The sequence below is a fragment of the Patella vulgata genome, chromosome 2 (assembly GCF_932274485.2).
Source record: "Patella vulgata chromosome 2, xgPatVulg1.2, whole genome shotgun sequence".
Classification (NCBI taxonomy): Eukaryota; Metazoa; Mollusca; class Gastropoda; family Patellidae; genus Patella; species Patella vulgata.
In genome coordinates, this window is record NC_065880.2 from 46,497,316 (window position 1) to 46,523,087 (window position 25,772).

General features: G+C 31.4%; 1 protein-coding gene across 1 annotated transcript; it reads right to left on the minus strand.

Annotated features, from left to right (window-relative positions):
* Positions 1-1,002: 1,002 nt before the first annotated feature.
* Positions 1,003-24,781, minus strand: LOC126810802 (centrosomal protein of 162 kDa). The gene is made up of 32 exons (XM_050536080.2): positions 24,649-24,781; positions 21,773-21,873; positions 20,731-20,848; positions 19,569-19,681; positions 19,297-19,363; positions 19,113-19,152; positions 18,542-18,600; positions 18,268-18,353; positions 17,685-17,870; positions 17,401-17,437; positions 16,988-17,128; positions 16,341-16,502; positions 15,892-16,035; positions 15,270-15,376; positions 13,492-13,558; positions 12,653-12,832; positions 12,280-12,407; positions 11,553-11,703; positions 11,249-11,361; positions 10,660-10,910; positions 9,553-9,724; positions 8,742-8,891; positions 8,337-8,498; positions 7,734-7,817; positions 7,321-7,542; positions 6,567-6,780; positions 5,881-6,054; positions 5,088-5,251; positions 4,697-4,804; positions 4,355-4,471; positions 4,013-4,162; positions 1,003-3,454 (listed from the first exon to the last, which is right to left on the minus strand). The coding sequence occupies exons 2-32, from the start codon at positions 21,830-21,832 to the stop codon at positions 3,191-3,193; spliced, it is 4,191 nt and encodes a 1,396-aa protein (XP_050392037.1). The 5' UTR covers positions 21,833-21,873; positions 24,649-24,781; the 3' UTR covers positions 1,003-3,190.
* Between the last annotated feature and the right edge of the window lie 991 nt (positions 24,782-25,772).

Consider the following 25,772-nt stretch of genomic DNA (forward strand, 5'->3'; position numbering starts at 1 on the left):
TTGTTATTAGACCCAGTCATGATTTGAGTTTGTTCATAGTGAGTCAATAATATTGTCGGATATCAAGGTGTGAATAAAATTAAAATTTTATGAACAGGATTCATATTGTAGAGCATATGTATCGGAATCCTATAACTTAGAAAATGTTAATATCTTTTATGTATGACTATTTCTGAGATGAATGCTGTACACAATTTCTCTAGTCATGGAGTAGAAAATGAAAGTACCAGGCTGGCGTAAACCTGTACTTCATTAGATGGGTTTGTGCAGAAATGAAATGGGGTTGAACGTCCTACTGTTCTGCTCCGAAATGGGCTAATGAAGACGGGCATACGCCATTCAGTGTGCTAGGAGGGAAATTTTGCCTGGACAGCGGCACTACGACCTACTCTTATATCAAATTCCAACTGTCAAGGGATCTTTTACATGTACGCCAATGTGTACATGGGTCCTCGGTTTTTCGGCCCATACGAACGACTGTACAGCTTTCATGGTCAGGCCCTCCGCTATGGCTCAATGACGAGGGGGAACCACGCCGGAAAATCTGGATGAACTTTCTCGCTCAATGCGGGGATCCAACACCCGACCTCCAGGCTAGCAAGCCAGCGTCTTACCCACTTGGCCTCCGTGACCCTTGTGCAGAAAAGTTGGAGGTTAAACCCATAGAGATTGATTGGGAATAAAAGGTGGCCTAGGTTAAATTTAGTTTCTCCATCAAGTTGGAGGTTAAACCTTACCCACTTAGCTTCCATGACCTCCCTAGTGCAGAAAAGTTGGAGGTTAAACCCAGAGATTGGTGGGGAATAAAAGGTGGCCTAGGCTAAATTTAGTTTCTTCATCAAGTTGGAGGTTAAACCTCATTTCATTTTAAACCCATAGAGATTGGTGGGGCCCAGGCTAAATTTAGTTTTTCCATAATAATAATAATGAGGTTTTATATAAGCATCTTCCCCATGTTGACACACGCTCAAAATGCAGTAATTGTATTCCATAGAATTGTGACCTGTATATTCCAGTTCAATTACCAAATGCCATTGAAACAATTTATAAATCCTGTACAATTATCATTTACACTTTAGAAATTAGGAATTAACTCCCTTGAATGCAATAAATCTTAATCAAAATTTTTCTCAGATGCGAACAAAAGCCTTTTCAAGGGCTGAGTAAGACTGTTTTGTAATGTATGTTTCAAATTCAAACAATATCCACCTTGCGAATCTGCTTGGTGTAGATTTACAAAAGCTGTCATTAAAATCTAATATCTCCATTCCACAAAGTCTTAAAGCATTTCGATCATTTAAGTTACCAATCCACTGTAATATACATTACCTGGTGGGAAATACAGAACCTAAATACAATAATAAATAAATTATTTAATAAATTAATTATATACTATAAATACAAAAATATACATTATAATACATTTATAGGACCTATTATAATAATAACATTATATTAACAATTATATGATATAATTATGTTCTAATTTTCAGGTTTGGACGCAAATAGTTTATGTGTGGTTGGTCAATGTGCATTGTGCAATACATTAATAATTAAGCCATGTTCTTCTATATGATGAGTGTTTTCATTTTATTATGGACAATATTCTATGGTAGTTTCATATACTAGCCACTGCTTGAATCTCTTCAGTAGATCAAAATTATCTCATTGCATTAAAGTACAGATGTTCCTAACAATTGTTTCAAATACTGACACAGGCAATTGTGCCAATCGTAAATTATTTATACAAGAGGGCAAAAATATTGGCCTTCTACACATAGTTAAAATAAATAAATACATTGTTACTACGACAACATTTTACATAAGGCACTTGTTTCTGAACACATGCTTTTACCAATAATGAAACTATTTAACCTGAGTGATTACACTAATAAATATATATGTACGAATAATATACTTTTATTTATTTTTAGTTGATAAATCAAACAATCCTTTCTAAAAATGTGCTTTAATCCCCTAGATATACTAGTCTTCTAAATTGGAAATCATGTCAAATTATTAAAGTTTTTTTGCCATGATAATGTGATATATTTCATAATTAATTCTTATTAAACACTGTATGTTATGCTTATTTTCTAGAAAAATGAAAGGGCTATAACCTGATATTAAAATTGTTTAGTCAAATCTATTTAAAGATGCCTTCCCATGTACAAACTGGGTGGATATGATGGTATATCTTGATTAAAAACATATTCAAACTAATTAATGTATCAAAAATTTGCTCCAACTCTAAGTCCCTCTCAAACATTGTATTTGTGAGGAAATACCCCAAGCTATAAAAAAATCTAAATAAAGAATCCATATTTGTGTCACGTGACTTCGCCGTCAACGAACCAACTCAAGGCTGCCAAGCCGAAGGAGAATTCATTGCATATAAAAGATGATATTGTCTTTAATCGCTGCCCATTTACCATAAATATTGAAGCCTAAGTAAATTCTGGTATGGTTCCCTGTCCTCAGAATCTGTTTCACCTTTTCCACGTTCGCTCGTGCAAACAGCCTTACTGGTCAGACTGACAATTAGTGACCCAGTTACATTCTTGTCCTGATCATGCTCCATTGATGTTTTTCAGGGTATCCAGTATTTTTCTAGTAAGATTGGGTGTCTCTACTTTCCACACTTTTATTGGAAATAACCACCTGATACTTTTGTTGGAATGTATCTTTAAAAGTTTGCACTGCTTATTTTACAGCCTTCATTCATACTGAAAGTTCAATGTAAATTTTCTACTAAACTTTATAGCAGGCAGTTCAGCTTTCAACTCACTGATATACATTCCTGGGTAACTATTTACCATTACAATTTATGAGCACTTGGTCATGATCAAAAAGTGCAGAAATTAGGACGTTAAACCCCATTTCATTTCATTTCATGACCAAAAACTGTTGCAGGTGTTTTGATAATTCATGACATCAAAAATAACTTGTGATGCAGATGATTTGGTACCTAATTGGATAAATAAAACTACCATCCAGCAGTTGTTCTAAATGTTAGTATCAATAATACTAATACATGTATGTAATTATGAAAATACTACTGCACATAAATCATATTTATTAACAGGATATGTTTTAAAATAATTTAGTGGACGGTGTTTGAAATATTCCGTATAGCACTGATAAGTCATGGAAAAATATCACAAGTAAAAGTTTTAGTTAAGATAATATATCAGGATTTCAATGGAAGAACGACACCTTGTTTTTGTAACATGCGTATCACATTTAAAATTGAATCAAGTTCTGTCCTAAATTTTTCTATTTCTAAATTTTTCATTTCAACTATTTTCTTCCACTTTTCGGCTTCTTTGTCTAATTGCGTTGATGCAATATTTTGTGTGTTTTTAATAATATCTTGTAATTCTTCTTCACGTTTTTCATGTCGTCTTTCCATCTGAGTTATCTTTTCCTGAATGCTTACAAAATGTTTCATGCCCTGTAAAAAGACAACAGTGATAGGTCAAATTTACAAGAGCAGATTATTACAATTACAGAAATATTTTATTGAGGTGTTGCAAAAATTAAATACCACGCAATCAATTACCAAAATTATTAGCTATTTGAACTTCTCAAATAAATGTTAGGGTGCTTCACAGCCTCAAGTACTGTTACAGAAACATTTTCTCTGAGGTGTTGCAAAAATCAAATACCATGCAATCAATAACCAAATTTTTGAATTTCTCAAATAAATGGTAGAGTAAACATACTCGGCTTTGTAGAAAACACCTCAGAGTACAAAGAGCTGTATTTATACACGCAGCCACAATGTATTCAACGAAATAAAAACAGAATGGAAGCTTGTCCGGCCTCATAATACACCCATCACCAGCAAAGTCATCTCTGAGCTTGCTCCAGAGTTGATGTCGACAAATTCTGCATTATAAATTCTGTGGGAAGCTTGAACAGTCAAATGTGAACAGAACGATAACTCTGTGAAATGCTTTCCGTGACTTCCTTAATAAGTAAAATGGTTAATTAAGAAAAATCCAATTACCGGAGTATAATTACGCTTTGCATCTGCTAACTGATCCTGTAGTTTTTCAATCTGTGTTTGTAATGCTGTTTTTTCAATTTTTAATATTGATATATGTTCTGCATCTACTTCATTCTTAGACAGCTGTTCTTTCAGATGGTGAATTAAAACCTGATTAAAATTATAGAGGAAGTATAAAAAATCAATTTTAATAAAATATTGCTGTAAATTAGCATTGTTCTACAAATTGAAAACATGTATGGCAACTGTTTAGGGGGTTAACTTTTTTTATTTAATTATTTCTGTATTTTTGTAATCGGATTTTAGCTTTAAATTATTTACACAAATCAAATATTATTATACCTCTTGAGCATCACATTTACTGTGTAATTCAGCTACTTTAGATGTAGAATGGCTTATAGCTTGTTCTGATAATATTCTCTGGAATTCTTTCTGGTGACTTGATCTTAGTGTATCAATCTAGGATATAAGAAAACAACCTAGAAATATTAGCATAAATCACTAGTAAGAGGACCATATCATACAGCTCAATACAAATATAGAAAAACAGATGTTGTTGGTCTTATTAAAATAAGACCTTATTTATATCCAATAACCGAAGAGGGGATTTTTTTTTTAAAAAAAGAAGATATAAACTATTTAAATTTTTGTTCATTCCATTCTAAAGGCAAGAGGATATTTTACCTTGTCTTCATATTCTTCTCGACTTCTTCTAACAACAGCCTCTGTTTCTGCTAGAGATTTTCTTAAATCGACTCTCTGTTGATCTAAACTTAACTGTAGCCTTTCAACCTATTCAAATTATGTATATATACAGTATTTTTTAAACAACTAAGCTCAATAAAATCTATGTATTATTCCGAATTTAGTAAGGATTTAATGCCAGATTGGGGAATCTACATGTAACTAAATTGTTGTATAAGAGGGTTCAATTTTCGGGATACTCATCTGATCAAGGGGGTTTACCTCATATTTACTAGGTTTCTATAGATAATGAATCAATTTAATAAAAATAACAGTCCTTGTCACTTTCTTAAAAATATCAATAATAGATCAAACTAATTTTAGTCTTTACCTTGTTTTTCAAATATTCATTTTCTTTCACAATATCTGTTATATTAACATGTGAGTTATAATGATCAGATGATGATTGATGTAATATATTATCTGTTGTAGTAACATCAATACCATTCTCTTCTAATCTCTTTACACTCTTCTTACTTTTACCTTTCTTTACATCTGTACAAATATAATAATATCAACTAATACAGAGCCTTAGAGAGATAAATAGATTGAGGGTGGGGGGCACAGATTTCAGAATTGTATATTATTTGGGATGTTGCAAAAGTCATGAGAATGGATCTGACAGCACTCTAAACGTCACTTGATAGATTGAAGAATCCCTGTGAACTTTTATATTATGAAAATTGAATTTCTAACAGAAATAACACTCAAAAAAAAAAGGTTGTATCCAAAACAGATTGTCTACTGTTTATATTTTCACTTTGTTTCCTTAAGTAAACATTAAATATTTTGAGTATTTTTCCATGGATTAATTTGATATTTTCCTCCAAAACTTGTCAAGTGATACCTAAAATACCCAATATAGAAGATCGGTTGTTGCATGCAGATTGCAGAAGAAAGAGTGCCAAAATGAATTTCCAGTTGATAATGCGCTAAATATAGGGGAGATAAACATAATTACATTTTCAACAAAATAGAAACAACTATGTTATAAACAATATATAACTAATAATTATCAATGTCTTCAGAAATGGTCACATTTGATGTGCTAAGGGAGGTAATTTTGGAAGGAGAAAATTCACATAAAGGGAAAGTGTAATTAAATTTGAAACAAATTAACCAACCTGTATTATTTTTACCAACTCCATTAATCATATATAGATGTTTTTCTTTCCTTAATTTTTCTAAAGATTTCTGGAGAACCTGGATGTCATGTGATTTATTTTCAACCTCTCTTTGCAATTGTAAAACTTGTAGGCGTAATTCATTTTCACTTGAATTATCTAATTTGTATGTATCTGGAAAATAAACACCATTTGGTATTTATAATAAACTAACCATATTCAAACATGCTTTGCCACTTTCTGCGTAACGGAGAGTGAAATTTTAATGGGAAGTTACAGCCCGATTTTCAAAAAAATCAAACTCATCTGTGATTGTTGTCTTATAAACATACCGGTATATTTGAACAGTAATCATAACCAGATAAACATTTTGACCTCCACAAGCTATGTGGGTGATTTTCATACAATCAGGGGCAATAATCCTGAAAGTTAAGGTCCGGTATCAAGCCAATAATCGAACCCACACAAGATATATGAGATGTAAACATATATATATATCTAAAGTTTCATCAAAATCGGATAAAATTATGACCTATAGAGTTTCCCTAAACACATGTGATCGGTCACCCGGACGTCATATGGGCGACGGCGATAACATAATACGTCCTCATGTTAGTATGGGTGCATACAAATTTTGAAGTGAAAGTCCTAATCACAACCCCAGAACAGTTATCAATAATACTTACTTAATCCATTAGTTTTCTGTGATTTTTGTAGTTCTGTTTGTAATTGTAATATCTGTGATTGTAATTCTGCTATTTGTTTTCTATATCTATCTCTAGTACTATCTAATTCCTTCTGTAAAGCTCCTACGTGTGTATGAGGATGAGGATCACCTGGGTTTTCAATAAAACGAGATAACTGGGATTCTAAATCATAAATTCTTTCTTCAAACTGCATCTGTTAAATAACAAAAAAAGATTTAAAAATGGAAGTCAATTAAACATTACACATGCTACAGTAATAATTTTGCAGTGAATACAAAAAAAAAAAATCATCATTCTTTATTTTTGAATTTGTAAGCCAGAATAAAAGTTACATATAGAGTCCAGGCCATTTACATGTACAATCAAAGATAATCTTAGCAAAAAGCTACGTTATGACCACTATAATTAGTTTCTGCTGATTTGAATCAAATCATAATTGTAAGGGCTACCCAGTTCTTCGAATAATAACATTCTTTATACCAAATAATAATTAATAATAATAATCTATTTATAAAGCGCTGAATATCCAACACACGAGTCGCTCATGAATGTACTTTACATAAAAATCATTAAAAAATAAAAACATCATGACACTATAAACACTTGACAACATTGAAGGAACGAACAGAATAAATGTCTGGACTGATAACCATTGCATCTGAAGAGTGGTTAACCTTTTTTTCACAATGAGTATGTACTGGAAATACAAATAACAAATACACTTTAATTTTACCTTTACTGCATTATATTTTTGTTCCATGCCTCGTAACAACTGCTCACTTTCAGAATCTTTACTAGCTAATTCACCTTCTAATTTCTTAATTCTATTTTCTAGGACTAGATTAGTTGGGGTCTTTTTATCTGGGATAGAATCTGGTACAGCACCAGCAGCTAATATCATGGCGGGTAATGAATTAGGATGACGTTTTCGAATAATCTGATCCATTTCTCGCACCTAGATAAAGAAAAATAACAGATCCATTTGAATATTCCTGTTACATTTAAAATTCCATGAAACATCTAAACTAAAATTTATTCTGTGACTTACAATTATTAAAAGTACCGTAGAAGATATCTCAATGATTACACTTTTCAAAACATGAAATTTCTTTATACTTTGACAACATGAATGAGAAGTTTAAATACCTGTCTTTCTAGATCTTGTATTCTCCTAGCATCAGCTGCTCTTTCTTTAACCCGTAATTTATTCTCTTCTAACTTTTTGCCAGTCTAAAAGAAAAAGACCATTAACCCAACACAATTACATCGACTCTGTAACACTATAAGACCCAATGCACCATTGGCATTTTTTCTAAAACATCAAATTTCTTATGACTTAATCCACGCTAATATTTAACATTTAATGAAGAAAACAAAATCAAAATACCAACGCTATTTTGGATTCAACTGGATTTAAAAAAGGCCTATCAATAAATTTTCAGACAACGAAATGGCAGCATTCTTATTTGCATAGCGAGCAGAATAGATCGATGAAATTCCAATTACACATATCTTTGTAAATACTGAATGCAATTGAACCATTTTTGGACTGATATTCATATTAGAGATTCATCTTTCACAATAGTATAGTTTTCAAGTGATTCTATAGCACTAAAATGACGCATCAAGATTATAATTTTAAATGCATATTTTTATTAATTCTATTAATTCTCGTTTATAATATCAATTCCAATCTTAGCAGTTTAAATTACAGAAGATATTACAACAATTAGTTCAATTATAACATACCTCTGTTTGTAAATCTTCAACTTGTTTCTTTAGTTTTTCTATAGTTAAATCTTTAGTTTTAATTGTTTTAGCACCTATATCTAACATCTCCTGATTTTCAACATACCATTTTAATTTTCTACTTAATTTCTCTATTTCCTGTTTGTATTTTTCTTCTAATGCCTATTATACAATAAAATGATTACAGGCAAGGATTTGCAAAAATTATTCACATATTAATGTTAAAGCATTCATTCAAACTTAAAAACGAAACTTTAAAAAATAACTAAAAATAAAAAATCCTACTTATTACATGCCATATATCTACAGCTCTGAACATCCAACCAACATAACTAGATTTTATAATCCTTATTTCACTTTCAGATTCGCTAAATTGTAAATCTAAGTACAGTAGTAGCTACTTACCCTGGCATCTTCAGGTCGTAAAGTTTTAGCTAAATCAAGTTGTTTCTTTATATCTTCTCTTTCTCGTATTAAAGTATCTATATGCTGTTCTAATTCTATTTTAGTATTCTGTATAGTTTTTAGTTCACGTTGTAACATATCATACTGTTTCTATAAACACCAATATTATCAATTATCTTTGGTGTATTATAAAGTTAAGGCACAGTGTAACATCTGAATAAAGTTGGGGTGGGGGCCAGGGTGTAACATTTGAACAAAGTTAAGGTGGGGTTAGAGGCTGGAATGTTAACATCTTATGATCAATAAAGGGGAAGTTCCAGATTTCACAGGATATTTGTTAATAAAAGTTGGTGTACCGAAAAGTATACAAATCAAATGCCAAATATGAAAAATCAGTCCAAATAGAGTGTCTGATATTTCATCTCACAGCTTATAGAAAGTGTTCACTAGATTTGATTACGGTGGTTATGTAACTCATTTAAGGAATTCCATTGGTCAACTATTTGAGTGATTTGGTTATCCTGATGAGATTAATCACTTTTAAGATTCTAGAAATTACTTGGGAGTAGCATGGAATCTGGGGACAATGATCAAAACCATATTTGTATTTCTGGGGAAACGTATCACAGAGCTACAGATTGGGTCATGGATAAAACATGGTGATATTTATGTTTTCTGATTAGTTATTTCCAGGCACCCTTTTTCGAATTTCAGAGGTTAAATGATCTTTAGATGCATATACAATTTGTACATGGGAACTCAGCTTTTTATAAGCATCATCCTAATTTAGCAGAAAGAAAACTTTACTAACCGTTGCTTCCTTTAATTCTGATTCTAACTGTGCTATTTTACCAGCTCCTAGTACAGCTTGATTAGACATACTAGAAGTCGATGTTTGACCACCTGCTATCTCTTGTTGAGCTACAACACTTGTTATAGTACCTTTATGTTTTAACTCATATTCTTTCTGACTTAAGTGTTCTCTGAAAATAAATACAGTCTTAAAACCCATAAACAGCCACAATTAAGATATTAAACAATTTTAATAATGAATTTCTGAAATAAAGAAATGGATTTCAAAGAAAGTCAAATCCGTGTACAATACTTCAGGCCTTTTGAGACTGGTAATTCTTATTTCTGTGATCATACATGAAATGCAAGAATCTACCCATCGTTACATCTTATCCTTGATAGAATTACAAAACATCTTTCATATAAACTAACAATATGTACATGACTTAAAAGAGATAATTTCCACAAATTTATGGTACAATCATCTTTATTTCTGAATACAGTGGATTGTCAATTCCGATTGGTACAATATGCCGGATTACACAGCATGTCAGAATACCCAATTGCCTCAATACCGGAAGTATTATTGTACCTTTGAATACCGGAAGCATTATCATAATGATTCCTCGAATTCCAAGAACTTAAAATATGATAATGCTTTCTGTACATTCAAAACTTTATTACATTATATCAAACAAATCCATACGGGCATGCTTTGCAGGACGATCACGTGAGAAACTCAAATCAAATACCAAGTGCTCTCTTACCAGAGATTAATAAAATTATCAAGGTAATCAACAAAGACCGATACGTGTTTTATGCTCACAGATAATTGATTGGTGGTTGCTTGTCGGTTAACACCCACTGATTGAAGGTCGGATTATCTAATGTTAATTCAATGGAAATCGTGTGACGGGACCTCTGATTGATGTCATAATTTGGAATATTCAGAATCCGGACTACTGAAAACTTTTTTGGTTGAAGTAATAAAGAAATAAATCGGGACATTAAAATGATGACGGATTTCACAGAATGCCGTAGTATTCAGATGTCGGAAGTGACAAAGTCCACTGTATACAATGTAGTCATAAGAAGACAAATTTTACATAGAAATACAACTCTCTACCTTAGTTGACTAACTTCTCGAGCTAATTTCTGATTTTCTTTGAACATCGAACCTTCCGTGTCTTTAGTATTTTTATCTATTTGTTTAACTTCATTATAGAGCCGTTGATTTTCTTGTTGATATCCAACTATTAATGTTTCCTGTTCTTTTATTTCTTTTTCTAATTTGTTTATTCGCTCTTTAGCTACATTATCCAGATCTTCTGTTATTTGTTTTCTATGTTGTTCTTTATGTTCATCATCTACCTGATTCTGTACAACAATACATGTAATTATAAAAATTAAAAAAAGTTAGTTGGTTTGAGGTCACAGAACTGAATTCTCAATCCTATGAACTGCGAGAATCAAGTAAACTCGAGAATATTGGGCAAACATTTCTCCACTACAACTGAAACAAGTTTGCTATATTGCAAAATCTGGCACTCAAAATGTTTTTGTCCTTAATCTATATTTCCCTTAGATAATACATATTTTTAATCTATTTTTAGATACATTACTTAAATGTCAATCAATGCAGTCATATGTAGTTATCAAGGTGATAATGACACTAACAGAAAATGGTATTAGATCTATATGGAACATTCACTCACCTTGGCAGCTAACACGAAATTCTCTTGTTTAAGTTTAAACAATTCTTTCTCATGTTCCAATCGAAAGTTTTCCATTTCCTGAGCATGTTCCTGTCTCATTGATGTCATGTCCCCTGTAAAGTGATCAAAATGTATTATTGGTCAATCTTTGAAAATTCAACTTGTTTTCTTGTTGATGGTTTCAGGATTACCTTACTAAAAATCACAATAAGATTTCATTGAACTGATGGATACAGTTAATATTTAAATATAGATAGTGGAATACTGGTAAGTTTATTTCATTCATTTTTATGATCCTACCTACCTTTAAGGGTGACATTTTCCTTTCTAACTTCCTGCCATTGTTGTTGTAAATCTTTAAGTTCTTGTAATAAAACTTGCTCTCTATTTAAACCACCAGATTTATCTAACTTAATACTAGATGACTGAGATGGTTCATCTTTTGACCATTTTGCCTAAAATATTATAAATCATTCTATGTATATAAATGGTCCACAATATTGATATCTTGTCTATATTTGCAAATACACAATTTTTGTTGCTGCATAGAATGTTATAATATCTGTTTGTTGTGTGGAATGTTATAATATATGGTTGCTGTGTGGCATGTTATAACATCTTGTTTGTTGTATCGAATGTTATAACAACTGTTTGTTGTATGGAAAACTATAATGTTTGTTGTATAGAATGTTCTAATATAATATGTTGTTTTTTTGGATGTAATGTTATAACATCTGTCTGTTGTAACGAATGGAATGTCCTAATAATTAATTTTTGTGTGGAATAATAACTATTTGTTGTATAGAATGTTATAATATATTAAAACTAAAATAGATTTGTTGCATGTTATAACATCTGTTTGTTGTGTGGCATATTATAATATCTGTTTAATTTTAAGAATTTTCCTTCTTTGTCAAATATATTAAAACTAAAATATATTCCAATTTGGCATTTTCACAAAAGATTTGATTGACAAATAACTTCAACAATTTACTCATTTTTCAATTATCAAATGGTCAAGAGCTACTTACCCCAGGCAAATCTTTTCCATTGATCTGATCTTTAATATATCTTGTAAATGAATCTACAGATGCCAAGAGTTGCTTTTGATCTTGTATCTTTTTGTCACCTTGTTTCACATTTTGAGATTTAGATGATGCTAAGATAAGTAATTTCATAAAATCATAGTATTTAATAGCGTAATAATAAAATAATGATAAATTCAATTAAATCACTCTCAGTTCTATTATGAATGGAAAATTGATATTTAATATAATATGCCTTTAATATAAATGTATAAATCAACACTTGTCATGTATATAGAAAAAGTGTTGATTGACACTGGAGAATATGTCAGTTATGAAGCTCAATGAAAATCCTTTACAAGATATTTTTAATTCTTACCTTTTTTACTGGGTTTCTGTCTAGTAACATCTGGTGAAGACTGACTAAGTTTTTTGGTTCTATCAGAGAGAGGTCGTATTGGCGATTTTGTTGGGGATCGTATTGGTGACACAGATGGTGATTTTCTACCATATCCTGAGCTCTGTATATTACCATATTTACTTCTAGATTTACTTCTCCCTATTAATACAAATTATAACTACACCATTCTGTGAATATATATATATAATGTTTTATTTAACTTCAATCCAATTAAAGATACATTATGTAAGATTTAGATAAAGAGCTAGTCATTCTTGCTATAATAGTTCGAAAATAGATAATGCAAAATGAATAATTTGAAAATTTCATTCAAATTACTCTATTGCAAGCGAAGATATTAGCCTTTGAAGGTTAGACAAGAGGTGTGCAATAATTTCAACCACTGGTTGTTCGAAGCTAAGTCTCGCTCCTACATTTTTAGCTTAAATCAAAATATGGCTGAACTGTTCTAATCTATTTAATATCGGAGAATTCCGATGCCATCAAGAGTTGATTATAGCCTGGATCAGTTAATTAATGTCTAATTAATAATTTAGAAAACATTTCAGGCCTAAAGAAAGACCTGCAATAGGCAGATTTAGGACTTGCATAATGTGTGTTTAATTTGTATACAACTCAAATAACAAACTGTGCAAATCTGGTCAAAATAGCATTGTTTGAATAAGAACTGAAGTCATGGTTCTCATTTTATAACTCAATGTTTTAGTTTCAATATATACAGTGTGAACGTAATTCCTTACATATAAAAAATGGAATATGATTCACTGTTAAATTATAAACTTTAAAGAGTATCTTACCATGATCGACTGCTTGAGCTGAAATGGTATTGTGTAACTTCTCCTTCTTTTTTTTGTCTCTAACTGACTGGAAATAAAGTAGTATTTATCATACATGATGAATCATTTTTGACTTAAAACAATATGTTTAGTAACATATATTCAGAAATACAATCTAAAATTTTAAAAAACTATAAATCTAATATATCAAGAACTGCAATCTAAAATATATATTTCTGAAAATTAAATGAATTACCATATGATATTCTGTGCCTATAATCCAAATCTTCTGACTGTTACCTGGTCTTTGATGTGCACATTTTCAGGAAATTTAATTTTTGCACAATTTATTATTTTTTAGTACATTCAAACACTAAAAATGTAAGAATCGTCATGAACCTTATAATAGATAATAAGATCCATGGAATCGTATGATTAAATTGCAAAATAATCCAGCTTTTCGAAAATGTGAGGGGTTGTTATTTCCACTGAGGGATTAGGAAGTGCCACATCTGTCCATATAGCCACCAGAAGCCAGGGAACGGTCATAGATTCAGAATATTTTGCCTAATAGTGGGAATAATACCACAAAAAAACTAAACACAGCGGTTCTATGGGAAATACACCAAACTTATAACATTTCTAATTCTATTTAGGCATCAAATTTACAAATTCATAATTATAGTATATAATAAGTGATTAAAGATTTTCAATTAACCTCTACAGTGCTATATTTGTCAATTAATAATAAATCATACAGATTACACTACAGGAGTACTAGTGGTTATTGCCGTTACAAGAAAAACCAACGGGTGTGTGTTTATCGGAGCAGCTCTACATCAAATACAGTATTACATATTAGTCTAACTTGTTTACAATTACCTATCCATACTTTTTTTTCATTAGTGCAGGCCTAAAAATAAGCGAGTGTCAAGAATCTGATTAAGGATTCTCACTAGCCTAAACCTCTGAATACTTCATTATTCCATGTAAAATATTTTCTTAAAATTCACAGCCATTATTCAATAAATGAACTCGAATTCTTTCAATATTTCATTATCATCTTAACTGTAGGAGTTTCAATTCTTTATAAAATAACTGATTTGTGCGACTCTTTCCAATTATGCAAAAATTAGCAAAAAAAACTAAAAAAAACCTGACATATTACAATTAACATGTTAGCAATGAGTTACAAATAATTAATGACAAATGTGAACCACACTTTGAAGTACTTACTCCTCTAAAATCATAAAAATCACCCTAAATAACAACATATAATAAATTAGTTAAATAAATACATCATCAGTGGGGTTAATTCCTGATGATGCTCAACTGATTATTCCATATCTTAAATTTGGAATTCTGCAATGTTACAATGAACTGTGCTTGTCAGGGCCCCAAATTTAACAATAAGAGAATTATAACCATACCGATGCTGTGCACCGCAAACTGTTTCGCCCAGGACAAGCGTCTGACTTATGTTTTAATGGAATTGTTCTTCATTATACTTGAATGAAAAAATCCTACCGGGTTTTCAAAATTTCTATTTAGAACTCTGACCTGCAGGGCATTTACAAGATAAGAAACTAGAACATAAATGGAGGAATAACTCTGTGATTAGACTAGCCTCCAGTGATTAGACTAGCCTCCAGTCTATGGTCATACTAGTTATCTTTACAATTTGTTTCTTATTTTAAGAGTATAACTGAACATTTAACATGTTAATAAAGTACAACTTAAGGTTTTTTTGGTTTTTTTTTTAAAAATTACGTCTTAATTTATTTCAATTTATATCTCACCACAGCAGTAACAGGCGGAGGATGAAAGACTTCGGTATCTTCAGTATGTGAATGATCAAACCCACCTCCATCTATCTTTGAATCGTCTATACCAGATGATTGTGAACCTAAAAAGATAATACATTTAAAGTAGAATCTGTACGAGCAGTCACTCGTATTTAGCAACATCTCCTTGTTAAGCGATACAAATCTCTGAGAATGATCCCTGGCTCCTCTAATCAAAGCAGTCTTTCTCAATACATGTACACTTACAAAACTTGCAAACTGCGACACACAACACACAGTAAATGCTTCCCTTTTAGACATGTCACTCAGGTTTGAAATGTATAACTTCCAATACCAAAACAAGATATATAAAAACTGAAGTATGTAGTGAGATTTAACATGTTATTCACACTACTTGAGTCTAACCATACTGTAATTTAGCACATCAACCATAAAAAGAAAGCTGTAGTACCTTATGATAATAGGATTAAATTTAACAAACTCATCTTTTAATATTATTTCTTGTAAATAAACTCAAAATTCTGACAATTGGAGAAATGTTGTTGAATATCATTACTTTGTTTTTCAAAATGTTTTAGTTTATATATTGTAAATTTAAATAGGGTGATAAATTTACCTTTTTTATGTTGAGCTTGTATATTTGGTTGTGTTTTATAATCTGATAATAACTTGAAGTCTGTTGATACATCGGACCGTTGAGCTCTCCTTGATTCTATCTGATCTATATCATGAAATATCTCACTTATTGGTCTCTCTTTACCTGAATGGTTAAATACATTGAAATCTAATGAGATCACTACACTGTATATTTTATACACAAGGGCTCACTATAATGCTATTGGGGGAAATAATAAACCTTGACCTCATAGTAAACAATTGAGGTCACCATGTATATGCATGAACTCAATACATAAGCCTAAATATTTGATAAAAATCAGTATATTTTGAACTGTAAGTGAACTTGAGGAAAAATAATAATAATCAAGAATATTACAGACACAGGTCAATAAAATCGATAGCAAATCACTTTATTTATTTACTGTTAGGAATGAATATGAATACTACCATTTGTGTTTGTATTAAATAGGTCATTGACCAGTTGATCTCTTGACGCTGACATATCAAATGGTTGATCATGCTGATCTGTTGTAGCTCCTGACCTATTTACCTCTCGCATGGCTTGATGTAAATCCTCTATTTCTTTACTTGTGTTTGTTCCCATAAACTCTAATAAAAAAAAAATTATATTTATAAAAATGCTGACACATTGACTATCAGCTAAGAATTAAACAATTGAGCACATTATTTTGAGCTGGGACTTTTGATCAAGTTCAACAGCTTATTTCTTCACAATGTGTTGTTTCATTTGCATATTGAACACACCTTTTCTGAGGAGATCCACTGAAAGCTTCCCCTTTTATGAATAGTTGAAATGCAATGTCTATAATATGCAAACATCCAAGAAACTCTCTTCAAATCCTCTTGTTCCAATGGTCAAATTATCCCTTTAGGGTTTTTAAACTGAGCAAAACAACAAAACAAACCAGTATTCAAAGTAGTGACAAAAAGTGAAAAAATTTGTTTTATGAAAGAAACTGGATAGACTAGTTTGCTGCTTATTTTCGAGCGATTTGGAATAGAAATTCAAAACTACGGAAAGCAAAATAAAATATATTCCATTAATGGATCCACAATAAATTGAATAAACTAACCTGTACCAGTATGTGTTTTCATTGTACCAGGAACTGTTAACTTAAGATTATCTTGACTAACATCATGATCTCTGGATGAGGTACCAACTTTAGGTGACGTTGTTGTATTCATGGTAGAATCCATTGAATCCAATAATGATACTAAAAGAAAAAACAGCAAAAATATTTAAATTTAGTATTTTCCTATCTGCGTATTAAGTGGGTTGAGTTTCAGACATATCAATCCAGAGTAACCTATCATCAAGAGATATGGTCATTATAAGAACTTTTAATATTATTATTAATGTATCAGGACAATGTTTTTGGTATTTTAAAAGACAAAATAAGAATTTTATCATTTAGATAGCCAACCATATACTCCTTGCCCTTGAATAAGTTTTGTGATCAAAGTAGACACAAACAAATAAACTAACCTTTTGACAACATACTGGGCTTCTGGTGAGATGAATCCTGAAAATATACAAACAACAAAAATTTCAATGGCCTTCATATATGGAAAAAAAGGTCCAATGTATACCATTGGTAGCATGTTAAAGATCACCTAAAGGGAAGTGCAATTAAAAAAGGCTTGTGTGCAACTGTTGTCCCAAATGTCCCTCATAGCTTGCAGCATGGCATGTGCCCGTCTCCATTGTGGCATTAGCCTGATTGGTGCAGAAAAGTAAAACGTTAAACCTTACTCCATTTTACAACTTACCTTTTCAAATGATTGTTCTTTGACTTCATGATGATATAATTCATTTCTTCTTTCTTCCTGTTCTCTAGAATCATCCAACATATCAGCTATTTTATGATTAGTATCAACAGGATTGTATGTTGTACCACTTATTTCTCCTATTAATCTATGATAATCAACAGATTGGCCAGTTTCTTCTTCTAAACCCTGTACAATAAATGCACAAAAATGTGAAAACAATTAAAGGGATATTATGTAAAATTTAGTGAAAGTGCTGGCTGTTCTTGTTATAATAGTTCAAAAATAGTTAATGAAAAATGAATATATTGAACTTTCACTAAAATGACTTTATTCCGAGCAAAGTTAAGAATGGTCACTTTTATCAGGTTTCACACAGCAGATGCAACTTGAATGTGAATAAATGTCTAAATAATAATTTATAAAACATCAGAAGTTTTTTTTTTAAATTTTCAGTTGTTGAAACATAGGAAGGATTACAAAATATTCAAACTAAATACAATAATGGCTTCCAAATTATACCATAGACACATGGGAAGCTAGTCAACCCAATGATTATAAATTACATCTAAATATTTTTCATCACCTGAAAAAATTGTTGTTTATCAGCCAACTCATTCAATGTATCCACACCAGGTCCAGTGCTGACATATTCATTCAGAATATCATCTTCTTAAAATACAAAAATTCAACCTGTGTAATTGGTAAATCATGAATATATTGTGTATCTTACAACAGATATTGGTATAACATACAAAATTCAAAATTTTAAAGTACTAATTAATGAAAGAAAATGAAAATATGAATACTGTATATGGTTGGTTTTGGACATGTTAATAAGACAAAATTTGATATTTTACCTCCCTGAAAGTTGTCCTTGTTATTTTCATAACTCGCTTCTGCTACAAGTTGATGAATCCTGTACACAAATAAAAAGACATACAATATTATACGTTAAAATCGTAGATACAATGAAACGTCTAAATTTACAATAAAGATAAAATATCTATTTAATTTCTTAAAACTAGTCAAATACATCATATTACGCCTATACTGCTGTAGATATAATTAAACCTCATGCAAAATATGGGCCTTGATTCTGCATTATAACTCAGGGCTTCGTCAAACATTTTTTCAAGGATATTCAAGGACAAATATACGTCAAATTCAAGGATTTTCAAGGACATTTTTTAGCCTAAAGTTACAATTTTGTATCTTAAAAATAACCAAAACATTACCAACTACATGTATCGTTATAATCTCATATTTAAAAGGAATTGAAGACATTTGAAATAAAATTAAGGATCTCAACTGAAATTCAAGGATATTTTCCTATTTCCGCGAAATTCAAGGATATTCAAGACCTTGAAAATGAAATTTTAAATTTAAGGATATTCAAGGACCGCGGGAACCCTGTAACTGTCTACTTACTTTTTCCTTTCTTCACTAATGTCTTCAGACTTTTCAGAAACTGTAAAATAAGAAATGCGAAAGTCAAAAAATCTATGAGTCATACTTGTGACTTTTAACCAATATTTGATAAAAACTGAAAGTTTGAACGTAAAATTGTAAACATACTGTATTTCGGCATCAATTAATTTATAATCATACTTACTATCATCTAAACTATCTTTACTCAATGATATTTCTTGTTTTGAACCTCTTCTATTCTTGTTATTCACCTAAAACAAAATTTGAAAAAATATTTATCACATCTTTTTATTGCTTACAGAAACAGAATTATATAAAATTTAACCATACTTTAATATTTCAGGTTGACCCTCTATTGGTCCAAAAACGTTGCAAAGTAACCCACTGAATAAGTTATCTTATTTTGGAACCTAGTGAATTTAGTGAAATATAGAAATTATATTTTTCAAATTTTACATCTTTCTTATTCCTTTGTTTGGGTATTAATTCCACTGCTTTACTTTCATCTTGGGAATTTCCAGATTTTGATTCTTTTGTTTTTAGAAAACTCTTTCCACTTGGACTTAATCCTGTAAATATGAATGGATCCTCTATTAGCATGCATGTAGTGCATAACAACTAAAATCAAAATCAATTATTTTCAATATATCTGTTTTGTTTTGTATATTATCTATGTATAACTTAAGGAGCTAAATTGCTAATATTTCGGACCTAGAAATTGAAATAAATGGGTCACAATGCATATAATAATGTATATATATATAGAGAGAGAAATGGGGTTTAACGTCCACTAGACACAAACTAGGTCATTTCAGGACTAACAATGGTTTAATTTTATTTCAATAATTCGCTTGCGCATAGGGATCTTTAGTAGTGGGAGGAAACCAGAATAATGTATATAAACTGACTGTATATAAACTGATTTACATTCAATCGTTTCCATTTCAAATTAGTTATGTTTGGTGAAACACGCCAGAAGTCTCAACTGAATGGCAATCTCTAGCGTCGGGTTATTCCAGTCTACACCAAATAGTATTTATTGGCGTCACCGTTTGACATGACTTGCGAAATACATCTAGCCTCGTTCTTTGAGTTTTGCGTTACAAATGGCACTGAAACACATTATCGTACATGATTCGTGTACCAATGGTAAAATGTTTATTTTATCTTAAATATTAGATATCAGAAGCCCATCTTTTCTCGGTAAGATCACAACATCAATGTTGATTTAAATTAACAAATATAATTCATGTTTTCAATGTCGAAAACTTTGGATAATATTGAGTTAGAGACTTAGCTACTTTAAAGGGTCATACTTGCGAAAAAAATTCATAATGGGATTTTCCCCAACATTCTTTTATACACAAGAACTAAATGAGTTATGGAACATAGGAATATTAATTTGTTCATAACCCATCTACATGCACCTACTTAACCAAGCATGCATATTCCAAGTTTTGGCACAGAATGAGCAAACCAAAAACATTTAAATACTACAAGTTCTCAGAAATTCTTTTAAACAGAAGCATCTATCGGTTCCAATTTATTGTGGTACTATTGTCATTTTCATTTCAAATACTACAAGTTCTCAAAAATTCTTTAAAACATAAGCATTTACCGGTTCCAATTGTGGTGCTATTGTCATTTTCATTATCTTCTTCATACCATTTTGACTTTCTTTCCTTTTTAACTGGTTTCTTTAGATATTTTTGCAAAGATTCCTCTGATGAAACAGACTAGGAAAATAACAAATGTTAAATAATATAGTCATTTGAAAGAAGTCATTAATAGAAAAAGCAAAATGATAGAAGAAAATTATACACATCATAGATTAAAGTGAAGTTTAAATAAAGTTGCTAAACATAATTCAGTAGACATACAACATCAATTATATCCTAGCTAATGGGTCCAAAGTCAACAGGGCTTTGGAGCAATGCAATTAAATCAGCTTTAAATGGAATATTTATTACATATATGTCAATAGTGAGCTGCATTTAATCGTGCAAGCTAAATATGTGTAAACATGTAGCATAATGATGTTACAAAAGTTAATTATTGTTCTATGGCACTGCCATTGATATCTATATTTACAAAATGTGTCAATTTATCAGCATTGAATGCTCATACAGTACAATACTTAATTAACATATCAAAGTAAAGATAAGTCAGTGGAATTTTTTGTCATTTGTAATAATTATTCAGCTTGTTATTACCATTGAAAGTTGAATGATTCAAAATATAAAGAAAACCCATGCCCAAGCATCTAGCTTTTAAATGGTGCACCTGGTGCCATGCTGAAATCAAAGGGCCAAATGAAAGACTATTTTATATGCAACTTATGATAGTAATAACATATTTATACTGTCATAAGCTTTTTGCAAGGCTAAAAATAAGGCACAGGTCACAGGCATAGTCAAGCATTGTCTGACAATTAATTGTTATGGTTTTTTTTCTTATATTTATTGATACATGTCAGATATAAAATGGGGTTTAATGTCCTACTACTGTTTTGCACTGACTGGGATAATGAAGGAATACATGTTATGCACAAAGTTCAAAATGTTAGTTACTAGTTCAATAGTGAATGCCATTTTGTCAGATACAACTAAGACCATTTATTCCCAGAACTGTATATATGAACTGTGACAAGCTTTGCTTACATCTCTCAGAAAAGCATCAAACTGAGTATCTAGATCTTCCTTTGTAAACTTATTTGACATCCTTCTCTTACAGCTGTACTACCAGATTAAACTTGCAATACCTGAAAAAAGTTGTCACTATGCATTATTGAGAGCACTATTGTTGTTAATCTTAGGTTCAATGAGCTAATTATATTACTGATCAATTAAAAACTCAAACAGATTGAAACAACAATCTCAGCTGATCCCATGCAATATTTCAAGTACTGTAAGATGATGAAATGACTTGGAAAGAGCTTCTGACAGATTAAAAAGAAAATTATTACTGTAAATGTAAAGTAAAACAAGAAATTATAAGGTGTTTAAAACTAACTTAGTAACTACAGCACGCAGAGAAACTTACTCTCATCATAAATGTTCAGTGAAAATTAATATGTCCAACAAGACAATTAATTTGTTTTAATATTACGATCGATGGTGTAAAGTATGGGGGTGGGGGAATAATATGAGGGTAGAAGTATGCAGTCATTGATTTTTGAGGCGTGCGGTCGCTCGTGACCACCTGCCGTGCACCTGAATGTCGACCAGGGGAGGTTTTTCTCCCTCGCCTTAAAATTGTAAGTTGCTCTCCTTATTTGTAAATCATGGACATATTTTTTTTTTTTTGAAAGAAGTGAAAGATTCACATTTCCATCGCTGCCATGCTGTCACTGTGAACATTTATTTGGTGTATTTGATTAGTGTATAATGTGATCGCACATGGTAATAAAATTCTGATGAATATGTTGAATATGTTGCATCACTGGTTAATAAAAATATAAAGTAGAACTCTCGCGAGACGTGAGGAATTACGAGAGATGACACGTAAAATATTTCTAATAAGAATAATTCCGGAAGAAAAAGATTATATTTTGATGGAATTTTCAAGCGTTTATGATTATATTTTGAATAGGGGTTATGTTTTTAAACAAAATTTATACAAGCTATATATATTTAGAAATGGTGACAAGTAATTCTATTGGAATACCGTAAGTAGTTTTAGACGATAGCAAAAGTTTGACTTGACCATAAGACTACGAGTACTATTATTTAGCAGACGATGTTTATTATCATTTATTTTATGTAACCAGGATTCGGAATGACCCCTTAATTACATGCAGTTATTGATCTTCAGAACCATTTCCCATACATACAAATAACCACTCTATCAGATCACTCTCCTTAATTTCTAAATCACTCTTCTTATCGAAACTGGGAGAGCTTTTTTAAGGCAGCGATTTTTTCAGTTTGTTCATTAAGGGGAACAAAAATACAAAAAACAACGACTAAGTATGGCACATTTACATGTACATGTGTCAACACTTGTCTTTATTTTGACCTACATGTACATGTAGACAAGGGCATTGATTTGTCATAACTTTTGGGGGGGGGGGGGTGAGGGACGAACCCTGGAACATTTCATTACCAAAACGTTATAAATAATTACAAACAGTTTACTGTACCAATGTTATTTGGATAAAGGCTGTAACTAGGAGTAATATGATGATAATATGGAAAAATTGACTACCTACATCAAAGCTGCATAAATATTAATTGTTCATGAAGTTAAGTGAATCGTCCAGGGATTTTCTCTTTGAATATCTTGGCGATATGAAGGGGGTCATTATGCACCGCACACGCCATCAAGTGTCTCAGTCGGTTTTGCGTCATGGAGTTGCGCAACCAAATTTTGATACGGCGCAGAGTGCTGAAGGATTGCTCGGCTGAGCAGGAACTAGCAGGGTTCAGCAGTGTGAGATGAGAAGAGCTTCGACAGAACGGAACATCTGCCTCACTTCAGGTGACATAATGAGGAACGCTTCGTGCACAAGTGAAATAGATTTGGCCGAAAACTGGCGCTTGAAGAATGGCAATTCTTGTTCCAAGTCCCGATTCAGTTCCAGATACGTAGAAACAAGCTCACCATCATGTGGATATAAACCTGAAAATCTGTCCTGGCTATCAAAATCATGGGGGGGACAGAGACCTATTCGTCCCCCGTTTCCAAGCCCCCCCCCCCCTAAATCCACCCCCATGCATGTAGATCATATTATTCTATTCATAGTAAGTATGACTTATTGTAAACTCATTCATTTGTTTTTCTTGATTTTATGTTTTGCCCTGTTAAGTTATTGTAATATAGAGTGAAGCTCTAAGGCATTGCACGAAGCGCTGTGCTTGAGCAAAGCTCTTTTCCGGCAAGGGCTGAACTAAAACTGTCACCCACAGACTGTTGATTAAAAGAATATTCAGACCAGAACCAGATACAATGGGCAAAACTGGCAATGTCACGTGCATGTCATTCAATTTACACGTCACAGATCAGAAAACTATTTCTATGCATTATGATTTCACCGTAGCTAGATGAGTAGATGTGTCTAATCAATGATGTCACATATTTTTGACGTCAATGAAAATAATTCTCACACTTTTTTCTTTTTTTTTAAAAAACAAAATCAATCATACAATTCAGATTTAAATTAAAATCAATTTGGAAATACGAAATTATTTAACACTTTTTGTATCACCATGGACCTTATTTATAATACAATATAATATAAGGTCCATGGTATCAGTATCACTTCATGAAGGTTTTATATTTGACAAGTCAACAATTTACAATCACATCCGCTTTGCTCAACTCAAGCAAGGCCTGTCACATGTTACATATAAATTTAAGGTCATTTTTATATATCGATGATAGATCTTGATTCTGATAGAATTTTTGGAATAATAAAAAGAAAATGATAAATACCTAACATAACAATAAAGTAACAATATTTATCATTATCTGAATTTTCGCACTTGAATATGAATGCTGAAAATCCACTCTTCGCATTCGTTATACTGCCTATTACCTCACGATTATGTCCATTTGAATTAAAAGATACACCCGGTAGAGATCTTGCCTGGAAACTACAGATCAGGCAATTTTCCCAAAAATTGTCAAGAGTAGACTTGTTTTGTTTTTAATCCGCCATTCCTGAACAAATCGACCGTTACTGATTTTATTTTACTAAAGAGCTTCGACTGAGTTATTTCCCTTTAAAATCCCCACTGCAACGTGAAACACTTCAGACGAATGATTAACTTCCTTCTTTTACCTCTCATTTCAGTAACTGGTAGATACCGTCGACACTCTAATAAGTGATGTCACTTTGTATTAAATAAGCTCCCACAAGTGATACTTAAATTATACTTTTTTAATGGGGTTTATTTCCCAGTAAATGTTATCTATATACATGTAATATTACTGTGTATTTTTTTTTTTCATCTTTCAATTTATACTTTTTATGTATCTTATATTGTAAAGGGTCATCTGGGAATTTATGTGAATGATGCATTATATGTTTAATAATAATAATTGGAAATATTAAATTACTAGCAGGATATTTGGCAAAGCTCCATGGCCTAAGACATTCCCAGGGTCATGCTGGTTAATTCAATACCATAAATATGTGGGCGTTGTTTGCCCGGGGCCCACATTCGATAGCCATAAACATTCATGGGGTCCTGCTGGTTAATTTTATACCATTTTTGTTGTAACTGGATCGCAGCGGCGAAGCATGTTGGGCGAACATAAACACATTGTTGATTTTATTTATATAAAAAGATACAAGTGTAATTGTTTATGAGCAGTGATGTGGTTGTTCCTGATGTGTTGTTCTATAAAATTGATAGAACTACCGGTTGTGGCTTGTTGTTATTATTTTTTCCCAACTTTCTGCATTATTGTATTAATTTCGGACTAAGATGTATTTGAAATTTGTTTTGATATACCTTGTCTCTATGGCTAATCAAAACAACCCCCCATGATTCATCGCATACCAAGAACTCGCTGCAACAGACCATTTCACTGGCTAATCCCTCACATCAACCAAAACACAGGTTATATAACAATTCTTCCAGATTCTAGTGTAGTAAAGACAAGTAAAACAAAATTTTGAACTATAAAAATAGAAACGAAATAGGATCTTTGTTT

Excerpts from the sequence above, each read along its gene's own strand:
- LOC126810802 (XM_050536080.2), bottom strand. The coding sequence starts at position 21,832 with ATGTCAAATAAGTTTACAAAGGAAGATCTAGATACTCAGTTTGATGCT. Across the intron at positions 19,364-19,568 it reads AACAAAGGAATAAGAAAGAT|GTGAATAACAAGAATAGAAG; the intron begins GTAAAATTTGAA and ends ATTTTGTTTTAG. Across the intron at positions 4,472-4,696 it reads GAGAAGAATATGAAGACAAG|ATTGATACACTAAGATCAAG; the intron begins GTAAAATATCCT and ends CTTATATCCTAG.